We start from the raw sequence: 27,294 nt of genomic DNA on the forward strand, positions 1-27,294 counted from the left end.
TTGTACGTGGTGGTGAGGAGTTTGAAAAGGATTCTGTAGGGGAAGGGAAGCCAGTGTAGGGCGAGGCAGAGAGGGGAGGCTGAAGAGGAGCGGCGTGAGAGGAAGATGAGTCTTGCGGCCGCATTGATTATAGAGCGGAGGGGGGAGAGATGGGAGTGGGGGAGGCCAGTGAGGAGGAGGTTGCAATAATCCAGGCGGGAGATGATGAGTGCGTGTATGATAGTTTTGGTGGCATCCTGAGAGAGGAAGGGACGGATGCGGGTGATGTTGCGCAGTTGGAAGCGACAGGACTGGGCAAGGGAATGGATGTGGGGGCAAAAGAGAGAGAGGAGTCGAGGGTGACACCCAGGCAGCGGAGTTGGGTAACAGAGGAGATGTTGGTGTTGTTGACGACAATAGAGAGGTCATGGTGGGATGGGAGTCTGGGCGGAAGAAAGACTATGAGTTCCGTTTTGGAGATATTGATTTTGAGAAAATGCGCGGACATCCAGAAGGAGATGGCGGAGAGGCAGTCAGATACCCAAGAGAGGAGGATGGAAGAAAGATCAGGAGAAGAGATGTAGAGTTGAATGTCGTCAGCATAAAGGTGATACTGAAGAGCAAAGGAGGAGATGAGAGCGCCAAGTGAGGAACTATAGAGCGAGAAGAGTAAAGGGCCGAGAACAGAGCCCTGCGGGATGCCTACAGTGAGAGGGTAGGGGGAGGTGGAAGAACCAGACGTGGATACAGAGAAGGAGCGGTTAGCAAGGTATGAGGTCAACCAGGCATGGACAGATCCAGAGAGGCCGAGAGAGAGAAGGGTTTGCAGCAGGAGGGGGTGGTCCACAGTGTCAAAGGCCGCGGAGAGGTCAAGGAGGATAAGTAGGGAGAAGTGACCCTTGGACTTGGCTGATAGGAGACATTAGTAAACTTGGCATGGGCAGTTTCAGTGGAGTGAAGGGGACGGTAGCCGGATTGGAGAGGGTCAAGGAGTGAATAGTCTGAGAGGTGTCTGGTGAGGCAGCTGCAGACAATCCGCTCAAGTAATTTGGAGGCGTAGGGGAGTAGTGAGATAGGGCGATAATTAGCAAGAGAGTTGGGGTCGATGTATTCTTATTCCACACGTTTGGTCTATTCTCACAACATCCTCTATCTTTCTCTGTATTCAGTGTCTTCTCCTTAAACCAATGTCAAATTGTCTGCATTAGAAAGTGGCCATGTGAACACTTCTCCTTCTTGAAATATAGTTATTCTTGCGCAATTAAAGTAGACACCAGTCTTTGTTCCTTACTTAGTCTTACACATGTCTTGAGTTACGACACTAGCCCATTAACCTCAGACTTGGGCTTTCAGTTCCACTTAGTTAAAAATTAATAGATAATTGTAAAAACATAGATAAAAACATGTAAAAAAAATGTAAAAAAATATTGACAAGTGAATAAATATTCAAAAAAAAAGCAGTTTTTCATTAGTTTTCTTCTGTTGTTGTCATCTTAAGACGGAGAAAACAGAATGGACATTGCGGCAGCATGTGTACCGCTACGATGCTTGTTAAACAGACAAACTGTTCGCAAATGCACGATCCGGTCAACCATGTTTGACCTCCCTCAATGACATGTGATAAGCAGCGATAAAATAATGTTCAAAATTGGGGGTCATATCCTGAAGTTTTATCATAGTTTTATCTTTATGCTTTGTTTTTCACCTCTTTTGTTGCCCTTTATCCCTCCCATAATGCTTACAATGTCTTCTTACTCGTTATGTATAAAGAATTGTACAATACAACATCAGAATTTAATCTGTATTCTATACTTAGCTGTCAGCATGTGTTCATATTCTGTATGTTTTTAGGACTTCTCGCAAAATCATTTCCTCTTTTCTTTATATGCAATATTAGTTGCTGTATGTATTCTTATTCCACACGTCTGGTCTATTCTCACAACATCCTTTATCTTTCTCTGTATTCAGTGTCTTCTCCTTAAACCAATGTCAAATTGTCTGCATTAGAAAGTGGCGCTACTGTCAGCATTCAACGTACTGGATCTGCTTTTCCAGGCAGACACTTATGCTCCTTTGTTTTAGATAGTACACTAATACCACTTTCAGATTGTCGCCCCTGCAATATCCCGGCAGATTCCCGGGTAAAGCGTGTTCACACTGAAAACGGGTCTGCCCGGGTTTCCCTGGCAACATCACAAGAGGAGCTCTGATTGGCTCCTCTTGTGATGATGATGATTTTTTTATTTTTTTTTTATTTTTTTTACTCTGTCAATGGTGTTCAGTGAGACCCGGGTTGAAAAACCCGGGTCTCACCATTCACACTGGTGGCCACCCAGGCTGGACCTGGGAATAGCCCTGCAAAAGACCTGGGTCTAATTCCCGGGTCATCCAACCCAGGTAGATGCCCCTGGACCCATTCACGCTGAGCCTCGACCTGGGCCGTCGTGGCTCACCGCGGAAAAAACCTGGGTCTTTTAGGCAATGTGAATGGGTATTACATGTTTCTTCATGTTTATATTGACAAATGCCATGTCTAGTATTTTTAACACATAATTAATTGCTTGTAATCACCAGAAATATTGAGTGACCAACATTATTTACATTTATTAAATTGAAAAAGCAGTTACACATATACTGCATGTTCTAAGCACAGTAGAATTGATTACCTGATTATTGATTCATATTAAATTTCCACAAGGTCTCTTCATTTGACTGAACCAAGTATACAACCATTGACAGGTAAAGCCCCATTATTTTTAAATATATTGAGATATCTTCTTATTGTAAGGGCTTCCTACTAACTATATAATATCTATCTGCACAACTGACAATGTTGTATGTAAGGTATTCTTGCTGTTCCCAAGGCGCAAAATGTAAGAAATGTATAGTACAAATAAACCTTTATAAAATATCGTTATAAAAACAGTGATACAGTAAATGATAAAATTGAATATATGAATACTATAGGTCTGGCCAGAACCAAAAATAAAAACCAAAAACCAAAAATAGCATCCTACGTGTAGACAACTCCACAATGACTATATTCAAAACCAAATGGCAGAGGTGATCCCCTAGGTCCTAGGGAATCACATCTTTATTGAATTTGTGAGAACCTAAATTCAATATCCTAGGGCCTAGGATATTGAATTTAAGTTCTCACAAATCCATTAAAGCATTCCAACTAAAATAGCGGAGTAGACACAGGGATATCTTGGGATAAGTGGAAAATCAGGGATAAGTGGAAACATAGTCTCACTTATGCTTTCCAACTATGGTAGTGGAGCAAACATAAGGATATCCTGGATAAGGTAAAACAGGTTGGTGTGCTCATCTAGCAGGTGACACCTCAATTAGATGAAGATCTGGTGTCGAGATCTATATCTCATATGATGCACATACAGCCAGATGTCGAATGGAAAGTGTTGGTGGTCAACACAGTCTAATGACTTCAGAAAAACGTCAATCCTTATGGATAAATGACATTCCTTTGTATAATCCAGTTCATGCCAGATAAATGTCCAAGTATACAAGTGTGGGTATATTATATCTGCAGTATCCAACAAATTCCCAGGTTGTATAGTCAAACGATATCTCAAAAACCATAGAAGAGATCAGTAATAGAATACCATGTAATATAGTAAAAAAACTTAGATGGCTATACATGTCCAGATGTTCAAGGAAACTTTAGACGCTCGAAGCTAGGTTCCAGGAACCATTCCTCCTTACCACCCCTGAAGTGGGGGGCAGTTGTATCCGAAGGTACTGTGTAGAAAAGAAGCTTCCAAGTCTCCTCTGTGGTGACACACATGCGCAGAGCAATACAGGAGTTCTCACTAGTTACCGGATGTACGTCTCTCTTTCTTACCCGACAAGCGGGACACGTTGATGTTAGCGTGATAAACAGGAGATGTACAATCTCTCCTTCTCCTCCTATAATGGTGATACTACACATTTATTACTCCCTGAGGAAGTCCCTTTGTGAGAGGGGAGAAACGCGTTTGTGGATTTATTACTTTCAAACCACTACTACTATCACTATTATTCACCATTATAGGAGGATAAAAGATTAATAAAAAAATCCACATTAACTCATTTGGATATTTCCTTTCAAACGTAATATGAATAAAGATCCAGTGAATCTAGCAATAGACCTGTTTTACTGGAAACACAAATCTCCGTAAAGGGAATGCGTGCTAGAGTCCAAATACTGCGGGTTACCTAGGTTTGATTGAGAAGCCCACTTTCTCCACTCCCACTGGTCTCCAAATAACACTACAAACAACTTGAGTCCCGCACACAAAAATTCAACCGTCTTTCTATATCATATTACCATCCTTCACGCAAGTGCCAATAATGGTAAAAATTCCACAATGCAAGTGAAGGTCCTGTATATCCATAAACCTATTTAAATAGGTACACAAATCTCCATGAAGGGAATGCGTGCTAGAGTCCAAGTATTGTGGCTTACCTTAGGGCTGATAGACGAACCCACTTTCTCCACTCCCACTGGTCTCCGAATTGCACTGCAAATAACTCCCGTCCGGCACACAAAGTTACAGCCGTCCGGATGTCAGATGATCTCAGCGTGCACGCTGTAGACGCTCTCCTCACCTTGTCAATAACAGCGAATATCAAAAGGGATAAGCTGACATCCAGATATTTTGTTGCCAATTAGGAGCAGAAACAAGTAGTATTTCCTAGTTGAAGAAGTTCTTTTGCCTGATGCATTTCATCGAAGATGATTTCCTCAGAGGCATTAGAATAGATATTACCCCCGCAGAGGAAGGGTGAGATATGTTACCTCTACAGAAGAGGGGTGAGTGATATTACCCTCACAGAGGAGGGGTGAGACAAAATTACCCATGCAGAGGAGGGGTGAGTGATATTACCCTCACAGAGGAGGGGTGAGTGATATTACCCCTGCAGAGGAGGGGTGAGTGATATTACCCTCACAGAGGAGGGGTGAGAGATATTACCCCCACAGAGGAGGCGTGAGTGATATTACCCTCACAGAGGAGGGGTGTGTGATATTACCGCTGCAGAGGAGGGGTGAGAGGCCAGCTCCATCAGAAACTGTGGGGCCCAGTGCGAATTAATCTAGCACCGCCCCCCTCCCTCCTTACCGTAAATGCACCCTCCCTCTTGACTACACATGCCTCCCTCCCTCTTCACAATACATGTCCCCCTCTCTCTGCACAATACATGTCCCCAATTCACTTTGCCTACTCTTGACGCAATGCAGCGACTCCCAGACACTGAGGACATCACCAAGCCGCGGGGTGTGTAACAACGGTCAGACTAGGGTGCCCGGGCAGACGGAGGAGTCTATCCGGGCTTCTAATAGCTTTACCGCCTGTATCCCCTTGATGATGGCCCTGGTGAGAGATATTACCTCACAGAGGTGGGGTAAGTGAACACTGCTATGAAAAATGAATGTGAGCTAAAAAGCCACCATTTTAAATATGACTGCCCCATTAATATTCTGTCCACATATATACGTTAATAACTGTTCAGGAGGAGACAGAATATGTATATAGGAACTTTATATATTTACTTTATCGCTGCAACAGTTTAACAATGTGCTGGAGTGAAGAAGGAATGTAAATAGTTTATTGTGCAATATAGAGATGGTCTGACAAATTATTGAGACATCTGATTGCTGCACCACCAAGTTACATCACCTGTGTCACAAGATCTTCAAAGAGACTCTGTAAAAATAATTTGCATGTGCGGGGACCGTCTGGTCATCTACATCCACGCCAGGAGCTAGCCAGGGCTGAGAAGGAGGTGTACTGTCTAAACTGTGCACCTCAACACTGCACACAGTGACAGGGGGTTCAATCTAAGCTACTTTTTCTGTAAAGAAATACTGTCATGAAATAAAAAATAAATAAAAAAATTAATTACAGCAACATAATCAACACTTGCATTGAAATATATATCTTGTTTGCCCATTTGTAATAGTAAATGTAAAATCCCCATGGCACAGATATGTGTGTGTGTGATGCCCAAAGCGATGTGACATGAATGAAACCTCTGGGCCGGGTCAGTTGTGTAACGACAAGACTGCAGCATTTAAATGTCCGCTCTGGTGCCTGGAAAAGCTACATTAAAGATTAAAGCTTTCTTAAACTTAATATTCTATCTCACCTTCGAGTCTCAACTCTTTACAGTCAGGTTTCAAAGATTGGTTTGGTGCAAGAACCTTGACAGTGACTGCTGGTGTGTGACATGTGTCTCCAGTACTTAGGTGTAGAGAGTATTAATAGAGCAAGTGCCTAAGTCCCAAGACGGAGGCTACAGAGCCCAGAGAGATACATCAAGGAGTCGGTGATATCGCTACTTCATCCAAGCCAATTATTTCAACCTGACTTGTCATTGGGCTGGGAATTCAGACACCTGGATGCCCACTTTCAGAGGCATCCTGAAAGAAGTGTGTGGGTAATATCTGTTAGTGCAGAGTGGACAGAACAACTACCCTGCAGTGAGGTGAGATCAGGGCAAGATACCCTGAAGCTGATTGGAAGAGTCACACAGAGTCACAGGATGTTATGTGAGGACTGGTATGTGGGTGTAATAATGTAATGTGGGGGCACACAGAGTTGTAGGTGAGGGCATGCAGAGGCAAGGATTGTTTAGGTGCAAGTGGTACAAATGCATTTTTTGCTTGTAGGGAAATTACTGGCTGCGTTTACATGTAGCAAGTAAGTCCTAGACAGCTTTATTTTTACACTGCAATTTAGAGTTGAGCTACGACATGCCACTTTTCAACTCTAAATCTGTTTGCTTATTTAAAATTTACCCACCATGTAGTGCAACATGGTTGTACTAAATGAGGCCCTTAGTGTTTAGAGGACTAAATATGGGCCTCCCTACTCACCCCCACACTTTTTACCTTATATACAAGCAGCATGTAGAGAGAGGCATCACATACCATCATGAACATCTATGTCACTGTTTGGTAGTAAATAGTACTGAATCACCTGCTACACAATCTGGGTCCCTGCCTAGTGCCCACCCACAACATTAATGTAATTATTTTTTACGTTAAGTGGAGACCCTTCCTCAGAGTCTCGTATTGGAATGAGGGTGAACTATGTGGGACTTGGGGCCTGGTCTGGGTGACCTAGGATTATAAACATTGCTATGCTCCCTGGTGGCTGGTCCCCAGTAATCAGCTACCTATGTGCTGCTCTGCATGACAGCAATCATTCCTCACCACCCTCTCTCTATCCGGCCTCTCCTATTTCCCCCTCCACACTTCTCCTCTGCTCTACATACAAGTTGAGAGCATTCAAGTATCGGTAAGCAACTTGGGGGAAAAACTATGGGTGTATTAGTGTTGTGTGTATTTGTGGGGGGGGATATGGAGTATTAATATTTTGTGGAGTAATGTGTGTGGGGGTATTAATGTTATGTGATTGATCTTTAATAAATGTGGGACTAGTGGAAGGTATCAATGCAATGTGGTCTCTCTTTATTAAATGTGGTGGCTATTAACATTATGATGTTGCTCTTTAGTAATGTAGTGTGGGTTTGGTGGGTTATTAATACATTGTAGGGGTTATTAATACTGTGGGGTAAATTTATCAAGCTGCGGGTTTGAAAAAGTAGAGATGTTGCCTATAGCAACTAATCAGATTCTAGTTATCGTTTATTTAGTACATTCTACAAAATGGTAGCTAGAATCTGATTGGTTGCTATAGGCAACATCTCCAATTTCTCAAACCTGCAGCTTGATAAATTTAACCCTGGGACTCAATAGAGGAAAGAAACAATTTATTAAATTTGAATGCTATTAATTTAATGTCAGGGTTTGTTAGAGATAAACAGGCCTGTTAATTAGATACAAATGACAGATCCACCTAGGCTGACCAAATATTTATCTGTGCTGAGAATGCACTGTTTTCCAACTGACTGCAGTTTTGCTGTATGACTACACCAACCTTTTTTTTTTTAATATATATAAACAATGTTCTGTCTCTTGGTGTTTCCCTAAACTATAAAAATATGAAAATATTGTATACCACTGCCTTATGTGAACTATTTTTTAAAAAGCCTAATCAACAAATTGCTAACATTTGGGTTGCCCACCATCTGATGATACTGCTTTTAGTATACATAACATACAAACTCCATACAGATAGGATACTGGTCGGAATTGATCCCAACATTCCAGCGCTGTGAGGCAATTCTTTAATATAGACATTTTACCTTACCTGTAGATACCATCCATGGTGGATACTTTGTAATTTTCAATGTGCAATATGGTTGTCTTGGACCGGGCATAAAGTAATTCTAATGGACTCGATCGCTTCTAATTTGAGTGAAGTTCACTGGAGGACACAAGGTTAAGGTCTCAATGCGGCAATTTATTAGGGATTTGGGTGTCGTCTCAGCCCCAGAGACTTTGAGGCTGCAGGAAACGTGAGAATACTAGAGCAGTGGCTGGTGGGATCTGTCATCTTCTCAACAGCGAGACTCCTACCAGAAATCTTGAAGGTCTGGGGTAACTATCAAAAGCATCACCACAGGTTGTGATTTTATTTTTTTTATTCTTTTTTTATAAAACATTTAATTACTTATTTTGGAACATTTGCGTGAATTGACTCCAGGCGCCTTTTTTGGAAAAAATATTACTGGTCAAAGATTTGTAAATACTCAGTGGTCCCGCAATCTCTCTTCTTTATTAAATAAAATAATATGTATATCAACATATAAACAATTTGCCAAGATATCCTAAAGGAGGCTGAACAGTTCTGGGTCCTAACAAAACAACCATACAAAACGACTTCAGATTGCATTCTGAGATATTGACGTCATTAGTCCATTTTTTTAGGAATGCATCCATCCATCTCTAGCACCTCCGGCCAGCCGTCATACTTGTTTGTTTCCTTGTTATTCTTGATGTGCTGAACAGGAGACAACATATAAAATTATATTTGATATGGTATCTTATACAGACTAACAAATTTGAGTTAAATTCGAGCAAGACAAAGGAATTTGACCATTTTTCAGCTTAAGCGATTATATTGTACAGTAGTTTTAACAGTTTTCCATGCAACCTCAATTACTGTAACATTTGCCAATCAAATGTAGCCATTGAAACATTAAAACTCAAACAGGCAAAATGTTATATAGTTTTTTACTGTATTTTATTTTAACTGTCCTCTGCAAACTTTGAACTTCAAACTTGAACTTTGAACATCAAATTGCAAAATCGGCCACAGCAGCCGAATCAGCCAAAAAAATCAAATCCTAACATGTTCAAACATTTGAATAGATTAAAATAATTCACACATCTCTAAATTAAAGGAGGAAAAACACTCTACAAGAGGAATGGTGAAATTCTAGATGCAAAGAGTTTTTAGGTCAGTAGATTTTGTAGTTTTCGGGAGGGGATCTAATTGAACCAATTGGCCAAACACACATGCTCCATGGCAGTAGGGTGCTGTAGTGTAACGGTAACAACCAAGATTCTAGCATTGCTCCAGCTAGTGCATGATAAACTATTGAAAGCTAAGAGTATCAATGTGAACTAATTTTTCCAGGTCACCTCTGTTTAATATGTCAGAATATCAGAATTCTTATTTTTTGAAGAAATGTTTGCCAGCTTATATTTGCAGGACTAGTGGGCATATGATCTAGTTTATTGAATCTAAATTAAAAATCGGGGGAGTCTGAAAAAATTAAATGAGGATATATACAATCTTTTTTTGACATATGTTTCATTGTACAATACAGTAGGTTGTTTTGATAGATATGCATTATTTATTTTCATTGCATTCAAAGGTAGATCAAAAGCAATACAATACTATCCTAGCTATAATTAATGTATTTAGGTGAACAGAATGCAGAGATGAGGCTGAATCTAAAGGATATTAGGGAGCAGTGTGAGCAGGCATTAATTCTTAGGAGTATATTTACTAAGAGGCGGTTCCGACAATCCGCTGATTCTTTGACCCGATGGGCTTTGTCCAGCGGCGGATCTACCATTGGTGCATCAGTGCTGTACTCCAGGGCCCATGGAGATTATGGGGCCCGCAGCACGGGTAAGTAGTGAGCTGTGGGCCCTGGATTCCTCCTTCCCACTTTCCTGCATCATGGCCCACAGCTCACTAGTTCTGCCTCTTTGTCTTTAATAAAATTGTAATTTTAACAAAAAAAGACACCAAACTGCAGATAATCAGTGGCTTGTCGGAACTGCCAATTAGTAAATATACCCCTTAATGTGTTTTATTAAAGTGTTTTCTAAGCAACATAACTTTTACCCTGCATTCAGTTTGCAACTATTCATTGGGTCAATGTGAAAATGAGCTGCTTGACATGTCCATTTTATAATATTATATATGTGCAAGTGCTCATGCAAACTGACCATGTTCCAGAAGGGATTATTTTATCTTCTAATATTTAAAGTGAAAATACGCCTATTGTAGTAAGTCATGTTTTCATTTTATTTTTATTTAAAGTGTTGAATGAAAAGAATGTTTTAAAAATTATTTTCTACAGAGAGCCCCCGTTATTATCTTGTGTTCATTAACCAAATTGACAGCTTCCACACTTTTAGGGGTAAAATTTACTTTTTATTAGATACGTGTGTCAGGATTTTTCCAAACTCTGATTCATTTATCTGTGTGCATAGGGTTTAGTGGAAGCACATCTCTTGACCTCACCCATATTTCAACCAAAGAACATATTTACCTGTTCAAAGGGACTTTTGTTCTTTATTCCTTTCCCACCAACGAAGAGCCATCCATCTCGGAAACCCAGTTTTTTTGCAATACTACTTCCAAAGCTGGAAAATAACTCTCTGGTGGGGGCGTCCAGTCTAAATTGAAAATATATTCAGTGATTAAATTATTTTGATTGGTTATAATCATAAGAAATATTCAATTACTATAGCCACATTCAGTAAAACAGGCAAATCACCATCATCAACATTTTTTTATATAGCACCAGCAGATTACATAGCGCTTTAGAATTGAGAACATACTAATAAAACATACAGAGAGTATACATACAGAGAGGTAAGAGGGCCCTGCTCGCAAGCTTGCAATCTATAGGACATATGGTTTGATACAGAAGGGTAAGTGCTACATCATATTGCATATTTCTTCAGCTAGAATGCAAAGGTTACAAAGTATTTAATGGGCTGTATGATCAATCACACAGCAATGTTGGTCAGAAGGTTGCTGTCTTGTGTAGAGGGTGGTAATACGGTAACCTAGGGAGATTAAGATGGTGGTTGAGGAATATTATAAGTTTGTCTGAAGAGGAGTGTTTTCAGAGAACGCTAGAAGGTTTGAAGACTAGAGAAAAGTCTTGTGATGTGAGGAAGTGAATCCCTTAAACTGAGTGAAGCCCAAAAAAGTCCTCTAACCGATAATGGAAGGAAGTAATGACAGTGAAAGAGAGACGCAGATCTAGTGCAGAATGGAGGTGTCGAGTTGGGAGGTATTTTGAGTCAAGTGAAGAGATATATGTTGGTGCAATTTTGTTGATGACCTTCTATGCTAGTAGAAGAATTTTATATTGGATTTGTTGAAAAACAGTCAATCAATGTAGAGACTGACAGAGTGGCTCAACAAAGAAAAAATTATTTGCAAGGAAAAGCTGCTGTGTGCAAAATAGATTGTAGGGGCTCGACTCTGATCTTGGGAAGACCAGTAAGGAGGGAAATGCAATAGTCGATGCGGGAGATGATGAGTGCACGAATTAAAGTTTTTGCAGTGACTTGTGTGAGATATGTACATATACTAGATGTATGCAGCATGATGTATATATAGACTTGATGTGGGGAACAAGGGATAGTTGTGAGTCAAGATTACACCTAGGCATCCAGCTTGCGGGGTGGGATTTATGGTCATGTTGTCAACAGAAACAGAAATGTCAGACAGGAAGCTTCTATTGGTGGGTGGGAATATTTTTAATTCTGTTTTTTAAAGATTGAGCTTGAGTTGGCAAGAGGGCATCCAAGACAAAATGGAAGAAAGACAGTCGGTAATGCAACAGATTGAGAGCCAAAGCCTTACTGAAGAGGATCCAATAGGTTGTTTACAGAAAGGAAGTGTGTAAGGTTAGTGTAGGAAATTCTCTTGAGATGTTTGGAGGGGCATGGGAGCTGAGAAATGGGGCGGTAATTTGAGAGAGTTTGGGTAAGAATTTTGTTTTTTTCAGAATAGGAGTAATCACTGCATGCTTGAATAGTGATGGAAATATACCAGTTACTGATATATTTTCATAAATTTTCATATATATTTCATATAATTTATTTTCATATATATTCCATCAATTGAGGGATAGCTTACAGATTTTAGTTAAAGGTGGAATGAGCACAGGAGACAGGGATCTACCAATTTGGGAGGTTATGGGATCAAGAGGACAAGAGGTAGAGTAGGAAGATAAGAAGAGAGTAGAAACTTCCTTTTTATTTGTGGGATCAAATGAAGAGAGGGTGTCAGAGGATACCCGGAAGGAATTGAGCTGATTGCTAGTCGAGGGAGATGATACAATTTCAAAGTCCGATTTTATCAACCGTGTCCTTGAAAAAGGAAGCAAAATCCTGGGCACTGATGGTAGTCGGAGGGTTTGGGGTGGGAGGGTTTAGAAGAAATTTAAATGTGTTAAAAAGGCGTTTGGGGTTAGTAGCCTGAGCATAGATGAGAGATTGGAAGTATGTTTGTTTAGCAGTGTCCAGAGCACTTCAATAGGAGTATGTAGATCGCAGTATATGCCCTGAAATCATTAGAGGTACAAGATTTATGCCAGTGACGTTCTGCTTTATGAGGAAGTTTTTGTGGATTTTGCATTACTATAGTGTGCCACGGTTGACAACGAAGTCTACGTGGAGTATGAATGTGCACAGTGAGGAGAGATGTAGTCGAACCCCACCTCCTTGTCCCACCTAGTATGTCAAGTACATTATGTAAATTGCCTTTGTACAGTTGAACATCTGACAAAATGTTATGAAGTGTAAAAACAAGCTCATATAGTGATCAAAACATAGGTGTTTATTTTGTCCAATGTCCACCCAATAAGAGTCTGACCCATATCCTCTGTGATATTGGGTGAACTGTCACATCAAGATTGTAACTATGGTTGTTCATGCATGTCACTGTAGGCAAAGGCTTTCAGGTCGAATGATAACCTGTCCAGTGCACTGATGGGGCCATTGTCCAACCTGGTCGCGGACACAAAGGACCTGATTTAGACTTGGATGCAAATCAATTTTTTTGCATAAAATACTCATTTTCATACTATGTATGCAAACCAACAATGCATATACGTATCCCCATATAAAGATTTTTTTGCAAATCCCTGATTTGCATCTCTTTACGCCTTGAAAGGAGGGAATGAGCGTACAAGCACTCATAGCCCTGCACCAGCTCTCCTAGCCTGGGCAGGTTAAAGTTAATGCGGGGGGGTGAACAGCGTGGGGTCCCCCTGCAAAAGCCACTATAACAGGCACATCTGCAGCATGGAGGGTTGCGGACCCAGACTGTCCAGCACAGTTGTGAAAAATTAATATGTATGTACCCTTGAGGAAAAAACAACCCGCTGCTGAAAGCACTAGAGCTCTCCCCAACACCTCTGATTGGTGGATGGAGGGTAATAAAGGTTTTAAGTAAGAAACATGATATAATTTTCATATGTGGCACTTCTTGCCCAAGGAAGTCTACAGACTTACAAATGCCAGCATATCCATAGATGCCAGAGCATAATGGCACTTGAAGAACTACAAGCTCCAGCATGCCCTGTAGTGACAGATAGAAAAATAAAATAAATCAATCAGTTAGCCATGTGGGCAGCTAAAAGGTGGTGACTTACAGGCTGGTTCAGTTGTTAAACACAAAAGTTGAGTTACAGGATAATCGTTTAGTTTGACCAATTAGGTTGCCTACTCGGATGACATTCAGCCATTTGGTTCCAGGCCACAATGCTGGATCACTTCTGGCTTCATTGTGGGATTGGGAGGTGACCACACAAACAGGCTGAGTGTGGTCAACTTCCCACCACATTTTCTGCCATTGCTGATGATTTCGAAAGAAGCATTATCAAGGATCATGCCAAATGCCCAATATCAACTGTGATACTGCATTGTGTATGGGTATTTTAAAACAAGTTTGTTTCTTCCCATAAATACTTGGACTTTTCTATAGGCAGCTATATTGGGGGCTGAAATAATATTCATAAGAAAACAGCCTATCAAGTCATGGAAAGCAGTGATATCACTGAGGCATAAAGCAGGTGCAGGCCTTATGTGCTATCAATCAATAGTCATGGAAATGTAGAATGTCAATTTATTAGGAAACAGTGACATTACTGAGGCATGAGGTAATTCTCATAAATATTGGTTCAGCACAAAAAACAGCTTCCTCTATTGAATGTAGGCAACAGGTTAACTAACACTGAGCTATTGCGAACACATACAGTATCACACTGCAGTAAGAAGATCCCACTGTTAGACATCAGTATATAACACAAAACCATTTTATATTGTAAATGTATACCATCATATATTATTGACCTGGCTGTTGGTTCGTTCTGTGCCCTTATGGTAAAATAATGCCACTTTTATTCTATATTTTCCTTGTTATGTAAAATGGTGCCTTAGGCTTGGCGCTCACTGCTGGTTCCCATTGTAATATACAATGATCAATCCAAGCCTGAATACATAAAAGACAACTGCAAAATTGGTTCAGCATTAGGTAATATCTAAGCTCAACATGTGTTTTTTTTTAGATATTTCACTTTCTATGGTTATATTATATTTGTAGATGGTTTTATTTACTTCATTAGTGTATTTAGCTTGTTTTGAGTATATAAGAGACGGGCGCTGCCAGTGTGCTATCCTTTTAGCATCATGGTAATTGGCACAAGAGGTTACATTGATCCCCCCACAGACCCGCTAGGAATGAAAGGTTATTCTTATCACATGACATCACCACAAATTGCACCATAACAATAAGAAAACTATATCATTTTTCCCATTGGATATAATGCGGAGTGTTTGTGAAAATCGTTCCATGGATATCTGTGAAGCAAAGGTGCTGTAAGTAATTGTAAGCCAGAGGTTTGTTTTCATTTTCCATACCGTAATATGAAAATGTAAGATAACTGTTAGGGGTAACGGCAAGTATCATAAACTTGTAGAACAGGTAACAGAGGTCTTCACCTATAGCAGCCGCCTTTCCCATAGAGCTGAACGTGCTCACAGGTACTCGGATGTCCTCAGGTCTTTAGCTCAGAGTAGTACAAGTTTATAACCTGGCGAGGGCCAGGTGGTAGAAACAGCAAAGTCCAAAATGAGCCGAGGTCAAAGGGTGCAGCAGGCAGTGGTAGTGAGGTCCAGGCCGAGGTCAGGGCTAGCGGTATACAGCGTATCCAGGTAACAGACAGAGGTCAGGGTCACGAGCAATCAAGCAGAGTCCAGTAAGCAAGCCAAGGGTCATGCACAGCAGAATCAATCCAAATAGCAAGAGCAGAGGAGCAGAGAAAGGAGCAGGTATTATGCTGAAACAGGAGCTATAACCGGCAGAGAGGCTAAGCCCTCCCTGCCTAATATACCAGAAAGGACCAATGAAATTGGAGGGGCAAGGATAATAATCATTCCCCACCTGGGAATGAGTTAACTAGCAGCCTGACGCACACGCCCGGCTAGCCAGCTGTCCGGGTCGCAGCGGTGATGAGAGGCCATGTCGATGGTCGGGACGAAAACCAAAAGTGACGCCCCAGGCATCATGGCGACGGCCGGGACGCGCCTGTGGAGCCAGAGCGAGTCGAGGCAGTGCCTGAGCCGCTGTGGCTCATAACAATAACATCTGATTGATTGCTGGGGCCAACACAACTTTTCTACATCGTCACATGTGGAACAGTTTTCATAAATGTTTCCCAGTGTCACGGGGGACAATACTGCATTTTATATATTATATAGCACCTGCTCTGACCCGCTTACAGAGCACAAGTGATCGCTAAAGTGGGTAACACAACTTCAAGAGCATTCCATGGTCAGAAAATAGCTTACATAAATTTGAAGACATGGGTACATTTCACACACTATTTTAGTCACTCACTTTGTGGCTGGATCATCGTATGTTGCAACAAATACCAAGGTGCCTTCTTTCATGGGCTCCAAGAACTTCTTTACCTCCTTTATATCTTAGAAAAGTAAGAGTCAAATTATGAAAAATTATGAACTGAGAAGATGACAGAGATTGAAAATAGGGATTTGCCGTGATAAAAACCTCTTTGGAGGTTCATAAGTCGGCCTCTAAGGGGTAGATTCAATTCCCCGCATTGTTCTTTAGAACACATTAATGTTTAATTAATAAGGTTCTTCTTTAGAACAACGCGGCCCACACACTAGTACCGTTACTATGGTAATAGCTGCACATTATTACAGTAATTTCTCCGCTGATTTTTGCGCATAGCTCTGTGATCCGCGTGAAAAAATACTCATTGAAATTACTGCAGTAACGGCCGTGTTGTTCTTGAATCTACCCCTAATAGTTTTGCAATTAAAATAGTATAGAAGAAAAAACAATCACTGAAATATATCATTAATGAAAAATGTAACAATGAACAAAGAAAAATAATAATAAAAAATAATTAATAAAGAAAAAAGGTACAACAATTGTTGTGGTAAGTGCTATAAACACACTGGAAATACAGAGACCTCATCAATTATAATTAGCAAAAAATGGCCCGCATTGAAAACCTATAAGGATTTATGATAAAAGGGAGACATTATCAGTCTGTGTGTCTTAGCAGTAACAAAATGTTCATCCTAAAATATGAAAGAAACCTAGGTTTCAATAAAAAAGATATTATAGTGCAATAAATACATAGCACATGATTGAGAACTATGTATGTAAAGTGTGCATATCTAAATCTAAGGATGGTCAGTGAAACAGCTTTCTTATGGAGGAGCAAATAAGTAACAGAGGGGGTCTATGATTGGGGGGGAAAATCATGATGTATCGCTGCCAATCGTAAAACACATAATCCTGTAAAAAATGTCAGCTCAGATAGATGTAAATATAACATAAATTGTAACTTACCACCAGAGTACATGTCGTAATGCCCTGTGCTTAGAACTTCAGCTGTGCTGGCTAAAAATAAAAGGAAACATTAAATAAAACAAAATATGTAAAGTTTTTTTTCTTCTTTGGACACAATCGGTAAATGATAAGGAAATTCAGGTATGTCCTATTCTCTCTAACTGGCACTTAAGCTCTGCTCTAAGTGGAGATCTCATCAGGACTGTGCCAAAATGCAGATAGGCCAAAATAAATAAATAAATCATTTCATTCAAATCAATCATTTAAACTCAAACCACGAAAGGACTGATTTATCAAAGGGCACAAAGCCATATTGCTTGTGAAAACAGGTGTTTTCGCCGGTGATAGGGATTTTATTTTTCATTTTGCCCATCAAAGGGTTATAGCCGGCAATAAGATCACTATTCCCAGACTTTTGCCAGCACTGGCAGCTGTACATATAATGCCTTAATATCTGTTCTGTTATGGGAACCTTAGGATGGCCAAAACTGAGCTATCAGTTCCACTACACATATGTGAGCCTGCATGGGCATATCTGCAGAGACTGGCCCAGTGAGCTAGTAAGTTAACCCTTACCACTCGGGGCCAGTATTACCAGGTCATGTAAGTATCCCTCACCTGTCCCACCAATACTTTTCTTATTAATTGCATCAATAAGGGATCTTTTATGACTGCAATAAAATGGGATTACATTTTTTTTAGCCTTATTGCCACAATTGGGGAACCTGATTTTAGTGTAAATTGAGCCACCCTTTATGGCAAAGTTGAGACAACCTTCTTAGAAAAAGTCACTACAACAAGTTCACAATCTCATTTGTGGTGGATGGGACAGTGGGCTACAAAAGTGATTTGCCTATAACAGACAAAATCGCACAGCAGGATTCAAACCAGGATTCTCAGTAAACATCTCAGCGTCATTGGGCCTGAGTCATTAAGGGACAAATACTAAGCGCAATGTGCGTTTGTTTTAAACTGCACGGAAATCGGCTTGGCACACTCCCGAAGTCAACGAAGAATGGTTTTCTCGATACCTGTGGTGATGTCTACGGGTGTAGGTTTACGTGGAATATAAAGTGGAATATAAAATCTCAAAGTATGCACACAAAAAAAAAATATATTCAATTAATGTTATATGGCAATATTATAGTCATTTATGATTATACATGGAATTTTTTTTTTTTTTAAATATTTTTTTTTTTTCTTGAAAAATATTTATAAGGGTCTTCTTAAAGTCTACTGTGTGCAACATAAATTTTTACAGTTGCTCCTGATTGAAAATACATGTTTTAGCAAACATAGTCAGCCATCAGCACTAGTAACTGGCACTTAGACTAGACCTCTAGCTGGAGCAAGAGATACAACAGAAAACCAGTATACTTCTGCGCGCGCCTGAGTTTGACTTGGACGTGGGTGCACGGGATCGCCCTTACTGTACATTGCCTACGTGCATCCGTCCATTCCCTACCCCGTTCCCTCCCCGAAATCGTAGGCTGTAGTAATTGTCGTTTGCACTTGAAGATGACTTGGACGTGGATGCGTCCTGTTGCATAGCGCCCGCTTCTGAACATGCGCAGAGTGATTTTGCAGATGATACACGCAAAATCGGCAGTTACGTTTCTTAATGACTCAGGCCCATTGTGGAAATAGGCTTGTATGAAAACTTCTCTGGGAGAGCTCTGCAAATTAACCATAAAGTGTCCATTACTATCATTTGCTTTTGCTGCTGGATGTGAATAAACTAAATCTTTCTGTTTTAGTTGATCCTAACAAGGTAACACATTTTCTATTTCAGATAGTTAAGATAGAATACTTTGTTACAGGTTAAAATAAATATATCTTTAGGAGAAAAAAATATATATATATATTATTTTTTTACCATTTACTAGGGCTATATTCAGTCCTCTTCCAATGTTGTTTTTGACGCCGCTCATTATGCTAAAATTGTAAATGAAAGGAAAATATATTATTATATTGGTAATATAATAAGCACAAATAATGTATGGGGGCGTAACTAGAAGTTACTGAGTCTAATATATATGAAGTGGACCCTTCTGCCCCAGTCTGAATCATTACTGTCACACCCACCACTGAGATTTGCTGTAACTCAAAGCAGTATCTGAACATACTAATTACATCTCAGTTTGGACTACAAACAGACATCATGAATTTTGAAAGCACTTAGAATAAATTAATCTTCCGCTTGACTGAGGGGACCCTTAAGATGTCTGCACAGGCTCCAGTAGCACAACTGATATAAGGCATATGGCAAGATACCGCTCAGTGTTTGGACCCAAATAGACCATGATGTGATAAATGACCTGAAAAAAATCTTTTTGTGTGAGTTGTTATCTTCTAATTGCACAGACGAGCCACAACAAAGCTGGAAATGGTCCTGGCGCTTGTCATTGGTGACTGAGAAGCTCTTGTCCTATTTGTCTATAGAATCAGTCAAAACAATTCTGTCGCTCAAGTCTTTAGGTTGACCTCAACTGCAACTCAAAACCAAATTCATCCATGGCTGGTTGAAACAATGGTCAATCAGCCCGGGGGGCAAGACTCCACTCAGCAGCCTATTTTAAAGGAAGTAAACTGCAGGTGGCCCAGTGACCCATCCCAAGGTAGCCCCACTATGGGACTGGCCCGGGGGAGCAGATGCTCGCCTGCCCCAATCTATCAGTGAACTGGGATGGTCATCATTTGATCTAAAAGTACAGGATCTTTTGTCTGTGTTGACGCCTGAACAACCAGGTTGTTGCTAACTTGCCAAACATACAGTTTAAGGCACAATTTTTCCTCTGGGCTCTCCAGCAATCGCTTCACAAAATGCTAGACCCGAGAACGTTCAGGTGAACTAGAACAAGTGATATCTGCCCATACATTCTATATTATTGAATGTTACATGGAATCAAATTAAATGTAGATGGGAAAACATAATTTTACTGATAGTAGTCACAGGTAAAATTAAAGCGTAAAATTAAACAGATAAATTTAAAGAGTTTATTTTTCATTAAACAAGTGAACTGAAAGAGTTAATTTTACATTGTTAAATAAAAATGACACAATCTAATTCCTAGAATGATGTGATAAACTGTAGATATGTACATGGTATGGTAATCACCAGCAAGGCACAGATGGCAGCCTATAGATTGTGTATGAAATTATATGCACTTTGCATTGTGCATCCAGGTAGGATATGTTAGATAGCTGTGTGCAAATGATCAGTTTTGGTTCATTTGTATTATTATTATTATTATTATTATTAATAATTTTTATTTATAAGGCGCCACTAGGTGTCCGTAGTGCCGTACAGGTAAAAACGAAATTACAATACGAGGTGAGACAGCACAGTACAGTAAACAATAAGCACAGTAACTCAGTGAGCTCAAAGCACAGCTAGAGGGGCGGGGAAGGGGAGAGGGGAAGGTCCGCCAACGACAAGAGGGAGGGCACGGATGACAGGGAGACCCCCAGAGGGGAGAGGAGGGAGCGAGAGGGGACGTGGAGAAGAGGGTCCTCGAGGAGGAGGGCTAGGTAGCTGGAGAGCAGAGTTAAAAGTGGTGAAGACAGGAGAGATGACCCTGCTCAAAGGAGCAAACAATCTAAGGGGTGGGGTAGACAGACAGAGAGACACAGGGGAGAGAGGGAGAGAAAGAGGAACTGAGGATAAGGATAAGGGAAGGGGAAAGAGGGGAAGAGGCAGAAGAAATGGTAGGAAGTTAAGTGGGAGACTTGTAATATTAAAGCTAATCATCTTTTGTGCCTATTTGCTGGTACTATGATTTCTGGCACCAGATAGGTTTCTAGCAGTACAAAAGAATGAGCAAACAGCAACCCTTCATGTGCTGGCGTCCTACAGCGTTCTATTGCAGTGCTTTAAAATGTCCAGATATAATAACTACGTGTGGCACAAAACACGTATACAATGAACATGCCACGAACTTTGATTATATAATGAAATATCGAGTGACAAAGAAATCTGCATTACTTTAAATTAAATCACAAAGACAAAGGGCCTGGCACTGTACAGGTATGAGATGGGTATAGATATTAGATCTCTTATCCAGAAAGTTATGAAAACCTGATAAAGAAACAAGTACATATATAGTTAAAGAGAAAAAAATAGATAATCAATCTGATTATGACATACATGCCAACTTTTAAGATTTCTCCCCCGGGAGAGAAGTGATGTGACATGGGATAGGAGGGGGGTGTGGTGACATTGTCGCGTCACCATAGCCCCGCCACTATAAAAAGCCGAAATCCACGGCATTGTATGGAAGGGGCGGAGCCTAAATATGTGATTAAGCCCAGCCCCCTCCATTCAATGCCGTGAATTTCGGCAAATGCAGGAACTTAGCCTACTCTTCTGGGAGTCCGTGAGGAATCCCCGAAATTCCAGGAGTGTAGGCAAGTATGGATTATGAATTGTGTATTTTTGCAAGTTTGTTTAGTGACAAGGCTTCAATTCTGAATACTAGATAGGTGAGAAGTACAAATCTAACTGTTTAAAAAGTACTGTTCTAACCCGTACCTCCAAGCTCAGGAACTGGGACACCTCAGAAGGAGGGCATGGCAGTATCACAATATGAGTATGGATTCATCTCCATGGGGGTATTGCTGCCAGCACAAGGAGCAGGAGTGTGCAGCACCCACTCATCACAATGAGCTGGACATAACAACAAAACAATTCTGGCAATTCAAAGTGTTGGGGTCGCAGGACTAGCCCCCACAGAACCGTAATTTAGAATTCTAGCGCCCTGGGCGAGAAAGACAAATGTCGCCCCCCCAGACCTCAATTTTAACCAAATTAACCTAAAATATTCCTAAATTGCGCCCCCCTTCAGCGTTGCGCCCTGGGCGGTCGCCCCTATCGCACAGCCCTAGTTACGGCCCTGAGCCCCCAGAATAGGTCTCTCCCGACAAAATTTGTGCTACTAAGTCTATGGCTTTCAGCTTCCTTCCATTAACTTCCTCGCATGACACCGTCCCTGCCATATGCAGCCCTGACCTCATAGCATAACTGTGCAAGTTTCCAGGTCTAGGGCAATAACTAGAATTTTGGGTCCCCGTATCAGAAATTTGTAACAACCTCCATGTACCATGATGAACCACAGCAGGGATACTCCAGAGTGGTTATGCCCTTTACTGCACAAAGCTTTGTAACCTTTGCATTCTAGTTGAACAAATATTCAATATGATGTAGCACTTCCCTTGTGTATCAAACCATTGTCCCATAGATTGTAAGCTTTCGAGCAGGGCCCTCTTACCTGTACTTATGTATGTATTACCCAGTATTGTTTTATTACTTTGTTCCCATCATCATCATCACCATTTATTTATCTAGCGCCACTGATTCCGCAGCGCTGTACAGAGAACTCATTCACATCTGTCCCTGCCCCTTTGGAGCTTACAGTCTAAATTCCCTAACATACACACACAGACAGAGAGAGAGAGCTTAGGGTTAATTTTGATAGCAGCCAATTAACTAGTATGTTTTTGGAGTGTGGGAGGAAACCGGAGCACCTGGAGGAAACCCACGCAAACACAGGTAAAATATACAAACTCCACACAGATAAGGCCACGGTCAGGAATTGAACTCATGACCCCAGCGCTGTGAGGCAGAAGTGCTACCCACTAAGCCACCGTGCTTCCCAATTGTAAAGCGCTACGAATCTGCTGGCTGGCGCTATATAAATAAATGTTGATTATGATGCTGAAGGTTAAATAAACCTTACAAATATGCCTATGGGGCTTTGGCAGGCAACACGCCCCAAGCGGAAGGACTTTGGATGAAGATCACTACATTATAGGACTCCTCTGATGGAAGTCCTACAACGTATAATGTCAGCCATCCCTGAAACACTAAGTGGTGAGAATAAAATAATCATGCAATGGTACACGTTGTGGTGAATATTATATATCTGATATATATAAAATAATATGTTCTCATTGCAGCATAAAAGTGAATAGTTAGCATATGTGTTATGTTGCATATTCTTTCTTTTTCTAAGTACAGACAAAATATAAATATTTAATGTGCTTTTAAATAGAAATACTGTATACAGGGGGAGGCAAATTTTAGCCTGGGGAGCAAGATTCGACTCAGCAGTCTATTAGGAACATTTTAAAGGAAAATAAATGCAGGTTGCCCAGTGATCCAGCCCAAGGTACCCCACTATGGGATCGGCCCAGGGGGCAGATGCCCCCCTGCCCTCCAGCCCAGCCTGCCCCTAACTGTATACAAAAGACACATTTTTCTCTCATGCCTCCATATTGCCACTATGGCCATAGAGCAAAAAGTTGTTCTGCCCCTAGGTACATGTGGACAACCTATGGCTATATGATAGCCATAGATATGATAACAAAAAGCTGTTATGATATGATAACAAAAAGCTGTTCTGAAAAAAAATAGAAATGTGCTTAGTTTTTGAGCACAAGGACATGTAATTAAATATATCAATAAAATAAATAGGAAAAAAGGGCGCTCATGGTGTAGTATTTTGCAAATCGTTAGTAAAGATTTTCAAAGAAAGCAGTGTACATTTCTTAAAAAGAAGTAAGGCGTATCTGTCAGTAACTCTCCTATAGAATCCTCGCCAATCACTTGAAGTAAAGTCATGCACTATAAAATGACACACAAATCATGTGTAAAATCTTAACAGCCACATTTTATTTTGAAGTGGTAATTAAAAAGCCTTATGAAAAGTATAATAAAACAGCACTTATCTGTGTCTATGATGTTGTCGATGCCAAAGAGGAACTCCTTTTCTGTTTGGACCAGAAAGTAATATTGTTCCACAAATGTCGCACGGATATTATCCAACATTAAAACATAATAAAACTGTGAGAACAATCAGCCTACACATTTCGTTCTACGGACTTCACCAGGGATACCCCTGATGAAGTTCGTACAAGATGACGATTTGCAAAATACTACACCGTTAGCACCCTTTTATCGTATTTCTTTTGTTTATAGATTTTCTCCACAGCAGGTGTGGATTATTGGAAGAAAGGAGCTGCTGATTTGGACATTGTAATAGAACTCATTATTTATTTTTGTGGACATTTTGAAAATGCATTAATTTTTGTGGATGTGGCTAATGTTGAGCACGACTAAGGGATATAAGATATTTTAAATATATAAATGTGCAAAATGATTGTTCGAATAGCCGATTGTACAGGAATGTACGATTAATAATTAGTTACAGACATGAATATGACATAAAGCATTAGGTCATATATTGCACACTGTAGCAGGTCCACTATTCATACACTACGGCATTAATACACCTATCTATGCAGCGTAGGTTGGCTTTTTATTATTTCATTTTTTTGCCAACAAAAATTAATTCGTCCCGGGTGTGACGCGCCTCTGTTAAAGAAGCTTCACCTCTGTCCTTAATAAAATTCTGGCAACATGCCTAGCAGCAAAAGCAAGAGATACAAACACACACATACACACGTACACCTTTTGTATACCAGTCACCTATAGAACAGTTTTCATATATGTCTCCCATTTGCCACTTATATGTGTTGATTTTAAAAATATTTTAAGTGATGATAAAACTGCCCTTGACAAGATGTTTATTGGAAGGTAATTAGCTGTAATTACATGATACAACAAACATGCTGAATTTCTGACCTTAAATAAGCTTATTCTCCAAACATATTGACATATTGGACTTCAAAATTCTATAGGAAAATGTAATTATTTTATATCTGGGATGTAGGGGACATGTAACACACTATCATCATCATTTATTTATATAGCGCCAGCAAATTCCGTAGCGCTTTACAATTAGGACTACATAGACCACAACACAAAGCACCTGCTGTGAACCTATAAATTGATTGAGCAATTTCCACTTTTGTTTTGTTTGTTTGATAGGCATGTTGGTATCAGTAGCTGATGGGGAGTGCTGGCGCTGTATTGCCATTTGGAGGCTTTTGGGTACCTCTTGGTAAGCTAACTCTCAATTTAAAAACACATATGTATGAGCCAAAAATAGGGACTCTCATTGTTTAGAGCTAAGACCACCTTATTAGCAGAAGTGCCTTGACGGGGAGAGTGGCTTATCATGCATTTGCAAATATGTGTAAAAGCATTTTTAAGCATAAGTATGTCGTGAACACAGAAAACTTACAGTTATTTATAAGGGTTAACCCATCACATAATTGTGGGGGGAAAGGCCTAAATCATAACTGCAATGTAAATATGGTATATTGATTGAATCCATTGATAAGTTGAACTACTGCAGTGTAAAATGTGAAGACAGAAAGTCTGTTGGATGTGTATTTGATGGCTCGGCACACTCCAGTTTGAGAAAATAGGAGTGTCACCTGTGACAGCTTCAAAGAGCCCTTGCTGTGAGATATATCCTAACCTGGGATGGAGTTTTGACACCTGAATAGACTTTAAGGAACCGTTCAGCATGGTGTCTGGCTCAAAGAGCCCATGTGTTGACTTGGCTATATGTGATAAAGACAAAAATAATTCAGTTTTAAAATATGTCACTTAAAATCAATAAAAGTAGTGATCAACCACATAATTCTTAATACCATGATGAAGTGCAGCTCATATGTCAAATTAAGAATTCTGTCCCACAGAGAAGTTAAGGAAATGAGTGTAAGCTCTACAAATACACTGTATTTGGGCGTGTTTGGTATCAAAAGATGGACAAATTCATAGAAGATTTATTAACAATAAAATTGGGTCTGAGTGACGCTCCACAGAAAAGTTAGGTCACATAGTAGAATTATGTAGCAAATCAGACAACATGGAAATGGTGATTGAAAAAAGTATCACAGACTACAACCCCCAGGAGGTGGTAAGGTGTAAAGGTGTTTTTAAAAAGCTAAGACCAGTTACAACAAATTGTCAGTCTTTTAGGAAAATCAATCCACATTGATAAGCTGTCCATCTTCCTTGCCATTTTTCCATGGCACAGATATACAACTCATGCAAGTTATACTCTGAATATAACCCTTTTTATTTTAAACTGTTTTGATTGTGTGTTATGTCAATTTATTAATTGTTTTTTTTTAATATCTGAATGCCCTGTACTTTCGTATATTAAATCTATAATTTAATATGTGGCGTCCTTGATACTCTAAAGAATCCATTAACCTGTTAAGAATAATATAGCTCGACCAAGTTAACCCTTTGAATGCCGGTGTGTGATTTGTTGATGCATTTAATTAGATACTTAGGGCTAGATTTACTAAGCTGCGGGTTTGAAAAAGTGGGGATGTTGCCTATGGCAACCAATCAGATTCTAGCTTTCATTTACTTAGTGCACTCTACAAAATGACAGCTAGAATCTGATTGGTTGCTATAGGCAACATCCCCACTTTTTCAAACCCGCAGCTTAGTAAATCTAGCCCTTAGTGTGTGCTTGCATTTACATTTGTGTAACAGTCTGGAGGTGTGAAGAGTTAACCCTTTGTTTGCTGGTGGGGCCTTGTTAGCCTATGGTAGTTAGAAGCCTTGTGTGCCAGTGTGGGACAGTATATTGGAGTCCTATAGCCTGTATTCAATAGGTGGTGGTAAACCTGAAGTGTGTGGGGATGTGAGTGCTGTCTGGGGGCGATTCAGTAGGTCTATAACCTGTGTGACAGGTAGAGAGAGACTGCAGGCTGGAATCGTGTGCAACCTCATACAGCAAACACCTAAAGTCACAGCAGCTGGGAGTGTGTTCATGACAAAGTAGAAAAGCAGCTCTTTTACTGGTTCATAGCAGTTTGCTGGAGTTTTTTCTCTATTGTTTGCCATTTGAACATAGTAAACTTGTAGCCAATGTTTTAGGATACACTTATGCATGCAAGAAAGCTCATAAAACTGTAAAGTTTTTAATAATCTGCTAATTATTAACAAAGATGAGTAAAAATGTTGGTAATGTAACCATCCAGGTCAAGGAGGAAATGCTCTAAGGTTATAGTAAAAAATACCATTATGTGATATATTGTGTACGTCCTACTAGCTAGTTCAAATGTCTCTCGAAATTTGCAGCCAAAAAACAGCACCAAAACATTGTTTGTTGCTTAGATGTATCAGTTGAAGTCTTTTACACTGCCCAACATTACAATGAATGTCAACTTGAAGTAGATCTACAGCGAATTTTTAATTTATGACCCCAGTGCATAATAAAATGATCTAAAAAGTATAGCTTATCTCGCATTATTATTAGCCTTTATTTTTAAGATTTCTGCAGCGCTGTACATAATACAAACAGTTGACCATACAGAGTAAAACAGT

At 40.1% G+C, this 27,294-nt stretch overlaps 1 protein-coding gene across 2 annotated transcripts in view; it reads right to left on the reverse strand.

Annotated features, from left to right (window-relative positions):
- Positions 1 to 8,514: 8,514 nt before the first annotated feature.
- Positions 8,515 to 27,294, reverse strand: part of LOC142099651 (protein FAM3C-like) — a 70,114-nt gene continuing 51,334 nt past the window's right edge. For both annotated transcript variants that reach the window (XM_075183327.1, XM_075183328.1), the window contains 5 exons: positions 18,916 to 18,974; positions 17,040 to 17,090; positions 16,053 to 16,137; positions 10,681 to 10,807; positions 8,515 to 8,891 (listed from right to left, as the gene is read on the reverse strand). In XM_075183327.1, the coding sequence (XP_075039428.1) occupies positions 8,802 to 8,891; positions 10,681 to 10,807; positions 16,053 to 16,137; positions 17,040 to 17,090; positions 18,916 to 18,974 (412 nt within the window). In that variant the 3' untranslated portion in view covers positions 8,515 to 8,801. The remainder of the gene's footprint in view (positions 8,892 to 10,680; positions 10,808 to 16,052; positions 16,138 to 17,039; positions 17,091 to 18,915; positions 18,975 to 27,294) is intronic.

The sequence above is a fragment of the Mixophyes fleayi genome, chromosome 8 (genome assembly GCF_038048845.1).
Source record: "Mixophyes fleayi isolate aMixFle1 chromosome 8, aMixFle1.hap1, whole genome shotgun sequence".
In the NCBI taxonomy this organism is placed as follows: domain Eukaryota; kingdom Metazoa; phylum Chordata; class Amphibia; order Anura; family Limnodynastidae; genus Mixophyes; species Mixophyes fleayi.